The sequence below is a fragment of the Seriola dumerili genome, unplaced genomic scaffold, assembly GCF_002260705.1.
Source record: "Seriola dumerili isolate Sdu_G_001 unplaced genomic scaffold, Sdu_1.0 BDQW01001124.1, whole genome shotgun sequence".
NCBI lineage: Eukaryota > Metazoa > Chordata > Actinopteri > Carangiformes > Carangidae > Seriola > Seriola dumerili.
In genome coordinates, this window is record NW_019175379.1 from 2,707,078 (window position 1) to 2,720,826 (window position 13,749).

At 37.6% G+C, this 13,749-nt stretch overlaps 1 protein-coding gene and 2 long non-coding RNA genes across 3 annotated transcripts; 2 read left to right on the plus strand and 1 right to left on the minus strand.

Annotated features, from left to right (window-relative positions):
• Positions 1–701: 701 nt before the first annotated feature.
• On the minus strand, positions 702–8,483 carry kif9 (kinesin family member 9). The gene is made up of 17 exons (XM_022767070.1): positions 8,385–8,483; positions 6,799–6,970; positions 6,463–6,569; positions 6,139–6,369; positions 5,232–5,315; positions 5,004–5,096; positions 4,663–4,810; positions 4,497–4,561; positions 4,323–4,400; positions 4,035–4,103; positions 3,443–3,547; positions 3,273–3,328; positions 3,072–3,159; positions 2,792–2,922; positions 1,763–1,942; positions 1,420–1,628; positions 702–877 (listed from the first exon to the last, which is right to left on the minus strand). The coding sequence occupies exons 1-17, from the start codon at positions 8,478–8,480 to the stop codon at positions 702–704; spliced, it is 2,088 nt and encodes a 695-aa protein (XP_022622791.1). The 5' UTR covers positions 8,481–8,483.
• Positions 8,484–9,670: 1,187 nt separating this feature from the next.
• On the plus strand, positions 9,671–10,924 carry LOC111237797. The gene is made up of 3 exons (XR_002665788.1): positions 9,671–9,749; positions 9,906–9,974; positions 10,849–10,924. It is a non-coding gene; the product is annotated as an uncharacterized LOC111237797 (long non-coding RNA).
• Positions 10,925–13,272: 2,348 nt separating this feature from the next.
• LOC111237898 lies at positions 13,273–13,749 on the plus strand. The gene is made up of 2 exons (XR_002665791.1): positions 13,273–13,336; positions 13,569–13,749. It is a non-coding gene; the product is annotated as an uncharacterized LOC111237898 (long non-coding RNA).

Below are 13,749 nucleotides of genomic sequence, written 5' to 3' on the forward strand. Positions count from 1 at the left end.
TCATAAAAACGGCATAGTATAGTAAGGCATAAAAACGTCATAGTGTAATAAGGCATAAAAATCGCCATAGTATAGTATGGCATAAAAATGTCATAAAAAGGTCATAGTATAGTATGACATAAAAATGTCATAAAAACGTCACAGTATAATAAGGCATGAAAAATGCCATAGTATAGTATGATATAAAAATGTCATAAAAACATCATAGTATAATAAGGCATGAACAATGCCATAGTATAGTATGGCATAAAAATGTCATAAAAACGTAATAGTATAGTAGGGCATTTGGTTGACGGCTCAAAAAGCCAATCTTTGTTTTGCAGGGGTGGCAGGGTTGTTGTGTCCCTACCAATGTTGACATTAAACCTACACCCTTGACTGTAGCTCAATACAGTCAATTTCCGGAGACAAGCTCTTAGCTTCTATTTGCAAGATACAATTTTTGCCAAACAGTAATGACTACACTTACTATGTATTAAGTGCAAAACAGACTCACTTTTGTAAGGGTCTTATCCATAGATATGACCAGTTCCTCCTCAGGTAACATAAAAGTCTTCTTATACCAGGTCTCAAATTCTGGGACACACACACATGGGGAATGGATTATTTCCAGTAACCTTGACTTTCTCCTAATCTATCGAAAAAATTAAAGCTGTGAACATTTTATGCTCTTTCAGGGAGGTAGCATATTTTTATACTTTTCAAAACTGACCAGAGAGCAGGTGCACCCTGCATTGATCCACAAGGTGTTGACAGTAGTTGACCTCTGCCTTGATGTTACGCAGTGCCTCATACCTCTGCCGGTACAGGGCCTTCAGCTCTCTGAGCTGCAACAATAAAGTGGCATCTGGCTCCTCCTCCATAACCAAATACTGACCTTCATACAAAAACACACAAAATGTATTAACCTCTGCACTAGTACAGTCCTTTTTGTTGGTATCAATATTAACTCATGCTGTGCAGACAAGCTCTGTGAAAACACACACACACACACACACACAAAAAAAAAAACATTTTTAGTCAAAGTTTCAAAAGATATGATATTATTCTTATTTGAGCATTCATTTGTAGTTTAATTAAAATACAGTGCGGGAGCATAGAAGTTCATTCTTAAACATGACAAAATAATTTCAACTAAAAGGTTCACTTAAAGCTTTTTAAAGATCTTTCAACAGTCCACAGCAGCCAAAAGTTCTAGATATGGGTACGGTGAGCTCACCTGAGCCAGTTTTTGTTTTTGCCAGATTATTTTGTCAGATATTTCAGTGTATCTCTGTTTTGGGAACTGTTTGTTCAAGTTGACTGGGCAAGTGTACATATGAATAAAATAAAGAATAAAATGTTTCAACAGAAACTGATTCACTTCAGGACCATTAAGAGCAGCACTTTACTGACACTAATGCGCTATGTATGAAGTACCTTGGGTTTCTCTCATCTGTTTGTGCTGCTGTATGGTAGCCGTTGTGCAATCAATCTCTCTCTTGACAGCGTTGACCTCCTCAATGAGCTGCTGAAGGAGCCTGCGGCGTTCTAGCAGCACAGCCTTGTTCTCCTTAAGGATGCAGTTGATCTTGCTGCCTTGTCCCACCTTAAAATCCTCAAATGCCTCTGCTTTGAGTGGATGAGGTCTGGGCACAGACAGCAAACTTTTGAGTAGGAAGGTTATAAAACAATAATATGTGCTCCTTCCATTTATAGGACAACCAATGATACCAGAGCTAAACATTTAACAGATATTACTATATTCATTACATCTACTTACTCAGAGTGAGAGGGTTCATTGCCAGGCTGCTGTGATTCCTGTGTGTCCGGGCTCTCAGTGTCTGGTTCTTGTGACTCCAGTTCCCCCTCAGGTATCTGGATAGAATTCAGCTTTGATTTGGAGGCACTCTCCACATGTCTTCTTGAAACTGGACTACCTTCTTCCTGCCTTTTGCTTTGGCTGAATAATCACAATAAATGTGCCATTAGGAAAACCTAACTAATGTATTAAATATAGTCCAGTCATGAGGGCTTCAAACAGGCAGATGTTGTCCCAATTACATATTGATGAGATAAGATCAATAACAGGACCTAGGAGGGTATTATTTAATCAATCAACTATCGAAGTCTGAGGCAATTTCTGTGGCACTCATGCCCATGTTGATGGGACATTTGAAAGGCTTTTTTATGTCTGTCAGGACTAGTTTGTGAGACTTGCTGTCTGACCATGTCGGAAATAAAAAAAAAAACAAAAAAAACAACAAAAAGCCACAGCTGGACTATACCTGATCCAGCCACACGTGAAGGCAGAGTGAAAAGCTGACCATTGTAGAGAGGGGGAGATGTGATATATATATATATATATTTTTTTTTTTATATGGGAATAATGGCTCACATTTTCAAACTGTCTCTCCAGGACGACATTCATAATGATGTGCTTGGTTGATACATATACTTTCCACTGACAGAATCGGCAGTGTAACAAATTAAAAAAGAAAGCTGTTGTTATGCTTATGTTATGCTTTTGGGAGATATAAACAGGAAGTATAATGTTGCTACAGTCTTTTAAGCCTCAGATAATGCTGTCCTCAGAAAGAGTAACTCACAAGTGTTAAGTCATATTAAGGGTTTTTAATTCAATTTTAATTTAATTTCAATTAACAATTTTGATTTCACAAAAACAAATGTACATGTTTCTGCCAAAAATTTGTCTCAAGGGGAAACTGAAAATCGTTGCACTGTTATGAAAATAATAAAGACAATGAGTGTCAGCACAATTTACTGGTTTCAGTCTAAAATGTTTACTTACCTCTGTTTGTCCCTCTGCTTCTTGGTTTTGGATTTGGTTGAACTTGGACGCTGGGTCTGTTTCTGTGACTGAGCAGACACCCCAATGTTGCCAGCTTCAACATCCTCAGTGCTGCTCCTGGTATCTAACTCCTAAAGAGTGAACAAAGCAACAGCCAATCCAAGCTCAGTCACAATGATATGTTACCTTAAAGGGCTCATCACTGGTAAAATGGACAAATTAAGTTACAGCTGCTAATTTCCATGAGGTGCCCTTAACCAAGAATCAGATGTTGACTGACCTTGATGGCAGATGTGTTAGCAATTTGGTTTTTCTCCACCAAGTTGTAGGTCTGGCATAGTTGAGCTTTCACCTTCTGCTCCTGTTCCCTGCTCACATACAAACATAGACATGCTTAGTAACCTGTCATTAGCCAATAAAGCATTGTTCCAAAATATATACTGTACTTTAAAATTGCAGATTTCAGAATGTAGATACTCACTCAATAGCAAGCTTAAACTGGGCAAAGACTGCGTGGACCTGCCTGATACTTATAATCTGTAATTAGATGTCATGCAGAGATAAATGTAAAGCCTTTAAAGGAGAATGCCAAGCCAAAATTTGGTATGTCAGATAAAGTATTAATAGCTAGGTTCTTTGTTATGTTCTCACACTGATTTCCTTCAGGCTTCCATCTAGGTACCTCTGAACCTGGCCGTTGATCTCAGCCAGCTGGGCTTCAGACAACGGCTCGTACGTGATGCTCGGCCTCCTCACCTGGTGAAAGATGAATGGCCTAATATGAACCAGCTGAAATGTGTAAAAAGAGGCACTGGATTGCCTCTTGTCTCAACATGATCTCCATGACAAAAGAACACATATGCTCACCATACTAGAATACAAGAATACAATACAAAAATGCTAATGGAGGTTTAGAAAACGCAATGCAAATTTATGCATCAAGGAAACCCAAAAATCTACTACAGGTGGGCTACCTGTGGTATATATATGACGTTCTGCACAATGTACTGTTCTTGAGTTATCGTTTACATACGAAAAATCGATTTCCCGCTAATTAAGCTTATTAGTTCATTAATTTGTAAAAAAAAAACTTTATTGTATTTTTTTATGAATTACATACTTTAAAAACAGGCCTTTTTTAAAATAAAAAAAACATGTTATGGAAGGGTTAGTATTTGCATACAATTCTAACACATAATGGAACATGAACACCTTGAATCACTTTCCTGTTGGCCCTACTCACAAGTGTATTGTAGATGGACAGTTCCTCTTTAAGCATCTGTACCTCCTTCTGAAGTTTCTTGATCTGAAGCTAATCAGAACAGAGAATATAAGATCACTGTGTTGTCTGATGACAGACACAGCACAACACACTGTAATCAAAAAGTAATACATATTTTAACCCTTATATGTGTGTGTGTGTGTGTGTGTGTGTGTGTGTGTGTGTGTGTGTGTGTGTGTGTATATATATATATATATATGAGACCTCCCATAGAAGTGTTGTGGTATGTGTAATATCATGTGAACTCACAGCTGGATCCATGTGTTCATTAATTGCAGGGTCAGTCCGGACGCATTTCATTCTGCTCGCAAAACGGAGAGTAGAGAGCTGCAAAGAATATAAATTATCATCCAAAGGTGAAATGACAACATGTACAATAAAATGAGATTGCTTATTGTTTATACCATATATTCCACTCCTTACTGTTTCTTCTATGTGTGCAGCCTCACCATAGATGTTGGCCACAAGCACAGTGTTGCAGTTACCTCCTGCAGAAACAAATACATTATGTATTACTACACAGCAAAGAACCACATGGACTACCAAGTATCATGTGTCAATGCTGTTAAAAACTGAAGGCCTGTCTCACCCAGTGAATCTTTAAGGGCATGTGTGAGTTTAGTTTGTCTGAAGGGAACATGGTCTCTGCGGCGGTCTGCCATAGCGAGGATGGCCTGCTCCAGGAACGACAAGGACTTGTTGATATATGTTGCTTCTTTTAACATCTGACCCTCGGACTGGGGGAAAAGGGAAAGGGAAAGGGAAAAATGTAAAGTTATATGACAAATCGTACAGAAAAACATATTCTTTTCTTCACATTGTCCAGGGGATCAAAAAGACAAGACCCTATAATATTATAACTGGGCAAATTTGAAATAGAATAAGTGATTCCCACATGTGTCTAACAAGTGTGAACATTCCCAAGCTCACCCCAGTCTTTCCCAACCTCTCAGACCCAGCCAAATCCACCAGACTCAGCTTTGAGGTGATGTACTCAGCATCAGATAAAGTCCGTGAGTGAGCCTGATCAAGAAAGACATGTGTCCTACTTAAAATGAGGGCTAATTACAGAACAAAATGTGAAGACAAAAGGGCATGTCTGACTATTGAAACTACAGTTAATAATATAGTAAACCATGAATGTAACTGGACTCATACCTCTATATGCAAAGTGAAGATACAGTGGGACCTGGAGGAGTTCCTGTTCAGGGCATGAGATCCAATAACGCGATTCATCTCACCCTGAGTTTAGAAAGAACAGCTCTGTAAATGCTATAGTTTCAATTTATTCATCCATAAAAGTGGTTTTTACACTGCTCACCCAGGTCAATAAAACAACAACACACACCAAGCACTTTATTAGAAACACCATACTAATTCTGGTCAGGGCCTTCCTTTGTTCTCAAAACAACCCCAATTCTTTGTGGATTCCACAAGATGCTGGAAACATCTCTTCAAGATTTTGGTCTATGTTGACATGATTGCATCGCCTCATTTCTGCAGTTTTGTCAGCTGCACATCTTTCTACAACATCCCGAAGGTGTTCTATTGGATTCAGATCTGGTGATTTGGGAGGCCACTGTGTACACAGACCTCATTGCTATGTTCATGTTACTCATGAAGTAGCCATTAGAAGATGGTAAATTGTGGCCATAGAGGGTTGCACATGGTCAGCAACAATACTCAGACAGGCTGAGGCATTCAAAGCATGACTGATTGGTATTTGGGAACCAAAGTGTGGCAAGAGCACATTCCCCACAGCATTACACCACCAGCAGCAGCCTGGACTGTTGACACAAAGCAGGTTCATGTTGTTGACACCAAATTCTGACTATCATCTCCGTGCCTCAGCAGAAATCCAGATTCATCAGATCAGGCCTTCAGCTGTCCAGTTTTGGTGAGCCTGTTCCCACTTGGATCAACATTTTGAAGCATTAAAATATCTATATAATATAAAATATAAACTTAACAATGACCAAATTTAATTTGATATTTTTAGGCCATAAGAACATCTCTTTCATTACTTAGAGATTTTCACTGCTGTAAAAACAAAGTAGTGACACACCTCAAACAGCAGATTGAGTGCCTCTTCTTCGGTGTGAACTGGGTGAAGAGAAAGACCTCTGATGAACACCCCTCTGCCTGGCTCTTCCATCACCACCATGGCCCGAGGAGACAGGTGAGGTGAGTCCTGTAGCGGTGCCAGCAGGTCCACGAGGGTCTCATTGTAGATCTCCAGGTAAGACAGGTGGACTGAAAAAGAATGATCTGTCCTCTTCTCCACCTCCTGAAACACCTGAATGCCATGTTAGAGATTCAAAAAGTTTTATATTGAAATTGAGCCGTCAGGGTGTTTCAGAGGTTAAGATTAACACAAGCTTATAGATACCTCCTGAAGGGCCCGAGGAATGATTCCTCTCTGCTTGTATGATTCTGTAGATCCTGTCATGGTGTAGGTTTTTCCTGCACCTGTCTGCCCAAAGCACATCACAGTACCTGGAAAATACACAACAGACGACAATAAATAAAACTATTCAATTATTTACTTAAAGTTAAATCAGGGCAATCTCCAAAACTAGACTAGGGAATTTGGGCCCTTTTACTGGCTGTTACAGGGTCACAAGAAAAGGGCCACAGAAAAACAACAGAATTGACATTAATTTGGATTCCTTTATCTGGTACGAATACCTGACACTGTTGGTTTTATGTACAAATTAAGATCTACCATTATAGCCATCCAGTGCTCCCTGTACCACCCTTCGACACACTCGGGTATACACTTCCTCCTGAGACACATCCTGCAGGACCCCCTCCAGCCGGAATGACCAGGACCTCAGCCGTCCTTTTTTGGATTCCTGGAGCTTCCTGGAGTCTTTTCTTTGATAGATGTTCACTGTCTGAAAGCCAGAACACAAAGAAAGTTATAGGTGTACACAAGCAAACACATAAATTATTTAATTTTTTTGCCTTTAATTGGATAAGGGACAGTGAGAGAGTGATGGGAAAGTTGGGGGAGAGAGAGCGGATGACATAAAGCAAAGAGCTTGTGCTGGATTTGAACATGAGCCGTTGCAATAAGGACTGAGCCTAAGTTGTATGCCCTCTACCAGGTGAGGCACAGAGGGGCCCTGACAAATTATTTTCAAGCACAAAAAACTAATGCATTAATTGAAATTATGCCACTGTGTTGTGTTAGCTTTCAGGACTAAATACTGATGGAATATCTGAAATGTGATGCAGTTTGAAATGGAAAGGCAAAACACTAACTCACCTGCATTTTTGAGACATGCGCAATAATATTAGGAGGTTATGTTATAAAATTGGAAAACCTGGAAAAAATGTCAACACCTCCATTATATAAAGATATGGATGTGGTGTAAACTGAACACTTGAAAGTCAAAACATCTTGGCAAGTACACGGGGAGATAATTCAATAACTACCAATCTACTCACCTATCTATATCTCTAACAGGTATCTGTATACAATGTGAAATTCACAGTTCAAACACTTAACAGTTCAAAAGCCAGAGATATTTAAGATCATAAAGTACTAAAAAAAAAAAAAAAAGGTTTGACATAACATCAAAAACAAGAACAAGTGGTACCTTTCTTTAAAAAATAAAAATAAAAAATTATATAAAAAAAATAAAAGTTGCAGTTTAATTTTCTGTCAATTGACTACTGTAGTCAATATACTGTGTACTGTAGTAAGCAACATATAAGGTGGTTAGCCTACCTGGTGTAAGTAATATCATTACTGGCTCCACTTCATTTAGCTGTCATGTTAAGCCATGACAATGAGCAAGCATGCATAATCAACTAGATACCTACCGTACATGTGGAGTGCAGCAACCATTACTGCAATTAATTACACCTGTGCATTTTATTTAATGACGTTAAAATGTGAAAATTAAGCTAACGTTAAAATGTTTAGCCAAGATTCAGAAACAAGAGACATCTACAGTAGGTTAAAACTGTTTTTCGTTTGTTTGTTCTGTACTTACTTTACACATACCTTTTTGTAGCATGTCCTAGGTCAATGCTTACACTTAAAATATTTACCTTTAAGTCATGTAACCAATTCGCCAGTTAACCACTTGCAAATTACGAAAATCACATTTAATGGGCAATGATAGCATAAGGATTCATTTTCAACCTCCACCAAAGAAAACAAACGGCTTTTTCCAATTCTAATCACCTCGAAATAACCTTTTACTTACCTAGAGTTTTAGTTCAATGACGACTAGCTTACGGCTTCCCGAGTCGATTTAAATTAATTTTAACGATAGTGGTATTAAAACAGGAATTTACCTGCCCATCAGGAAGACATTCAATGAGGCCTTGAGCGAAGTTGGCGGTCGGTCTGATCCGGACAAACACTACGACATCACTGCTGTGAGCCTTCATACCACCTGTCTAAAAGACGACGGCAACGGAGGAAATTCTGGTCTAAACCTGGGTCTAACTGTACAAATATAACAATTAAAGCCACCTCAACTATTCGGACGTGAGGTTTTCAAGTGAGAATGGGTAATTTCAGCTCCAGTCCATCTTTTCTGTTCCGTTTACCTTCAGTTTCTATTCAGCGCCATAGCAACCACGGCGACCGCGCGTGCACAGTGTGGCAAAGTGGTAGAGCGCGCACCGGCATTGTGCCACCTGCCACCTGAAGGTGATTTTATTAGATAAAAAAGCCACAGTGATTGCCAGTGGTCGCTATAACAACGTACATTTACCTATGTCTTGTACTTACAAATCTGAGCTACTTATACTTTACTTGGGTTCTGTTTCTATTTCATGTTACTTTATACTACCCTACATTTCAGAGCAAAATAGTACTAGTAATAGTACTTTGTACTCCACTAACCTACATCAGCTTTATTTAGGCTACAAGCTACCTTACAGATTCAGATTTTGCATTTAAAACATACATGCATGCATGGATGGGCCTTCCAGGCACAGGCCCAGAGTCTCTGTATGAAGTGACTATTAGCATTTCTTCCTTGAAAGTTGTAGAACTCAAAAGACAGTAAAGGACCACAATGAAATGCAAAATGATGCACAATCACAAATAGACAAAATGATTAGAAAGAAACACAAAATGACCAGAGACACCAAACAATCACAAAGAGACACAAAATGACTACATGCATTGCCACAGAGAGACAACAGAGAGACAAAAACAACTACAAAGACACAAAAAAGGCTGAAATGAGACAAAACAATTACAAAGAGACACAAAACTACAATAAATGATGGGTTGCGTTATTTGTAGTTGATTTAAGCCTTTTTCAGTTTGGGACCTTTTCCCTGTCTGTACCCAAGGGTCCATAATCCATCTATGAAGAAATCATAAAATATGATGGCAGCATGGTATCGGTTTATCTAATGGTAAAGGTCTAAGCAATATAAGCATTCACTTGGAATTGTGTTTCTGGTGACCTGACTAACTGAAGTGCAACATATCTGGAGATTTTGCTGGTGGATATGGTCACCGGTAATACATTAACTTTGTGAAATATACTGCAGTTGGTTACATAACAGTCTCCACCTACTGACATGAACACTATAAAGCCAGTGTATTTGCACACAGGAAACTAATCTTTGTTCAAGATGAGAGGGCTTACATTACTCTGTCTGATGGGATTCATTTTCACGGTATCGACATCAAATGTGGTAAGATTGGTGCTTTTCCCCTACCCCTACAACATGTATCATGCAAGTTCCGAGACAGGGGGTCATTTATTGATTATGGAGCTGCTGTGTTTGAAATCTAATGTCAATATCATTACTGTCCAAACTCTAATTGCAGCTCTAAACTTTAAATTACAGTGGCCAAAGGGAAGCAGGACACCACTTGAAAATATTGAGGGGTTTAACACAGAAACCAACTCAACAACGGTGGGTAGACGTTGTGGGAGAATGGCATTATGTCTAATTCCAACAAAAGTTTAGTCATGCTGCATTTTAAGGCTTTGTATTATACATGGATTGTGAGGTGAAAATGTCAAAATCAGACAATAAATGCATTAATTGGACGAATGAAAAACTATTTTATAAAGTTTAATTTAATCCATAAAAAATGAAACATATGGAAAAATTGATAAGCATTTAGCCTCAAAACCACATACACTGTTCTGCTAGTGTAAATACTCACTATAGCACCAAATGTGTATTAATCCATGGCTGTAGACAGTCCCCAACAAATGTACAAAGAGATCACTGAGGAAACTTCTGTAATCAGCGGAGGCTGACAAGCACTGGGTGTAGCACAAACTGAAGAGCCAACTATAGGCACACATATATATATAGAAACACTGAGCATTATAACCACCATCAAGGTAGGATTTATTTCAGGACTGTTTTATTAGACATTAGTTTTACTGCAGCTAAGCGGACCTAATAACCTGGCAACTGACTTTTGAAACTTGCTTTAGTTATATAATCCATCACAGGTTTGTGTTTAAAATGCTTCTGTTTTCTTTGGCTTTCACACCTTGTTTTTATGGGTTGTACACTTACATATAATTTCTTCTATTTTAACTCCCAATATTTTCTCGTATAAAAAAACGTTTGTTTTGAAAAGTGCTACATAGTACTGATTTTGATTATACATCCGCAGTAGGCTACAATGTGAAATCCACTGGATCCCTGGTTTCCTGTATGTGAGGAATATCTTCTATGATGTCTGCCCGTTTCCTTGAAGTTACTGTTTTTTTCTACTTTTCAACATACGTACATGACGATGAAGTGTTACTGATCTTTCCCTTTTCAGTGGAATGGTACTAGTGAGGCAATTGAAAACAATTATGGGTTCCCACCATTACCTGCTGACGAAGCAAACACCCAGGTAAGAAACTGTTCAAAACTCAAGGACAACAAATTACAGGGACAGCACCCTTAAATATTTCTGAATCTCTCATTTGATGTTGCAAGTCAAATGATGTTTAATCTGAAAAACAACTATGAAAACTGAGCGCTAATCGCACTACTAATCTCATTAATGTTCTTCAGTATATGTGTGTGTTTCCAAAGAGGGTGTGGAAAATAACTGCAAATATTTCATTCTTCAGGGAAATAGAAAACAATGAAAGACGACAAACGGCAGAGGGCTCAATTCAATTTGTTTGTTTGGGGTCTATTCCCAAGAGATGAGTTCAATTTAAATAGTTTATCCCCCATTTAACAAAGTTCACATCTGCTCTGGCAAAAGGATATAACACAAGATTAACCAGACACAGGAAAGTTGGGGAGAGGGGAAAGGGCCATGGGTTGGACTCAAACCGCTGCAGTAAAGACTAAATCCTAAATGGTATGTGCTCTACCAGGTGAGTCCCTGGGGTGCTCCAGACTCTTGAAACTTGCTTGAGTTGTATAATCCATCACAGGTCTGCATTATATTGTTCTGTAAAAGTTAAAATCACTACGTCTTTAAAAAGCATGTTAAAACTCATCTGTTTTATTTGATTGTTACACCTCCTTTTTAAAGTGTTACATAAATAAATTTTGCTAGCTCACGTGCTAATACAACACCAACAAAATTTAACGTGAACTGCATTGCCTCATCTGCAATACATTGTGAAATCCAAAGGATCCCTGGTTTACTGTAGTGTGAGGAGTATCTTCTATGATGTTTGCCAGTTTCCTTGAAGTTATTGTTTGAGTCTGGTACTGAGTCTGTGGTAGAAAAAGTATGGACTGAATGTATGGACGGGTTTTTAATCAAACTGGCTTTGTCTAACAGTCCTTAAAAGGCTTTCTACCAAATCCAATGTCAACATCCTTTTAGGAGAAGATAATCAAAATCAACAAAACTGATAAAAACAAACTGGACTTTGATATAAGGCAATAAGTGAAGCATTAAACTAAACACACTCCACCTCCAGACAACAACAATATAAAAGTAGGGTGTATGTGTGGCCAGGAGGCGAATTTATTTTCAAGATGAGAGGGATCACACTGCTCTGTTTGATTGGGTTCATTTACACAGCATCAGCTTATCACGCAAGACTGAAGACTGTACTGAAAAGCAAATGTTTTTAACTGATTAAAAATGCTAACTGCTAATATTCTGCAGTTTTCAATTCGTTACACTTTTTCATTAACTTATACTGTTTACAACAAAATGAGTTATCCTTATTTAAGATAAAGTTCTTTGACCCACATTAATGTCGGTTGAATATCTCTCGCTGATCTTTCAGGATTGTAGTTGTCAAGTTGTGCAATCTGAAATTTTTTTTTTCAAATATTTTATTTTATATTTCCAGTAACAAAAAAAGTAATCTGGTTGCTCAGATTATTTTGGTTATTTTTGGATTTTAAAATGATGTGAAATATATGAATGTAAGACAATAAATAAAACTACTACATTTATTTTGGTAAAACTCAAATACCATAATTTAGGAGGAAAATTTAAAACCTGAACATCTATTATGCTAGTAATCAATCTAATTCAATCAATCAATCTTGTCTGACCATCTTCTGTCAATCAAGTAATCCATGAAAGAAAAGTTCTAATGAGCAACTGGAGACCTAAGACTCTTTAATTTTCAAAATCAAAATATTTAATTGCTAAGAATTAAGTGATATTTAAATTTCATAATTTAGATATTACATAAAATATATTTATCATAGACAATCTTGCTTCCATACCGATTTCAATTGACATTTTGATACAGCTCTAGCATAAAAAAGTAAACTATGAATACATTTTATTTTTCTACTTTAGAAAAGTACTGAGTTTGGCACTAAGCCCCTAGATTTCATTTTAGACACAACTTAGTGTGTAAATTCTGTCAGACTGTAACTACTTAAAACTCAAACTTCAAATTTTCTTTTTTAAATAAAAGACAGTCAAAGAACCAAAAAAAGGTCAAATTCATATATACTAAAAGCTATGGGACTAATATATCAGGCATGTAACTATAACAAGTATGTACGAGTGATGATCTTTGATTCTATATACAAGCCTTTCTGGTTTGCAAGAAATAAGCATTAAACAAGACTAAAAGTACACTTCATTTTTATTGTTTTTAATCTTCAAGAATCATAGAAATACCTACAGTAAAGGCCTAGAGCATGTATCACACTGCTTCTATTTCTGTGAAGTCCAAAGTCGACGACCATGCAGGAACCAGCAAACACTCACTCTTATGTCATTGGATTATGGTCAATATTTATGTATTTTCTAATTAAAGTGCAATGCTTTTCTATTTCAGGCACCAGTAGAAGAGAAGATAAAAGAACATAATTTGACAGCACAGGTAGGTAGACTTAACTCTCATAAACTAATGATTAACATATGATTGGGTTTTCTGGGCAGGCGGGAGAAATAAAATATAACAGCCGATGTTGCAAGTCAAATGGCGTCTAATCTGAAAAACAACTATGAAAACTGAGTGCTAATTGCACTACTAATCTCATTAATGTTCTTCAGTATATGTGTGTGTTTCCAAAGAGGGTGTGGAAAATAACTGCAAATATTTCATTCTTCAGGGAAATACAAAACAATGAAAGACAACACACGGCAGAGGGCTCAACTCAACAGACACCAACACATTTTAAGTCCTAATGGAGAAGGACCACAGTCAGGATGAGGAACCACCAGGCAATTTAATCGCTCTGCTACTACTTCTTTTAATTAAACATTTCATTAAAGCTAATGTGTGAAAATGTT

What these genes read in the sequence shown, in the direction of transcription:
- kif9 (XM_022767070.1), bottom strand. Translation starts at nt 8,480, where the DNA reads ATGAAGGCTCACAGCAGTGATGTCGTAGTGTTTGTCCGGATCAGACCG. An exon ending in CTGCACACATAGAAGAAACA is followed by an intron (nt 4,401 to 4,496) that starts GTAAGGAGTGGA and finishes TATTCTTTGCAG; the next exon opens with CTCTCTACTCTCCGTTTTGC. An exon ending in CAGTTTAAGCTTGCTATTGA is followed by an intron (nt 3,160 to 3,272) that starts GTGAGTATCTAC and finishes GTATGTGAGCAG; the next exon opens with GGAACAGGAGCAGAAGGTGA.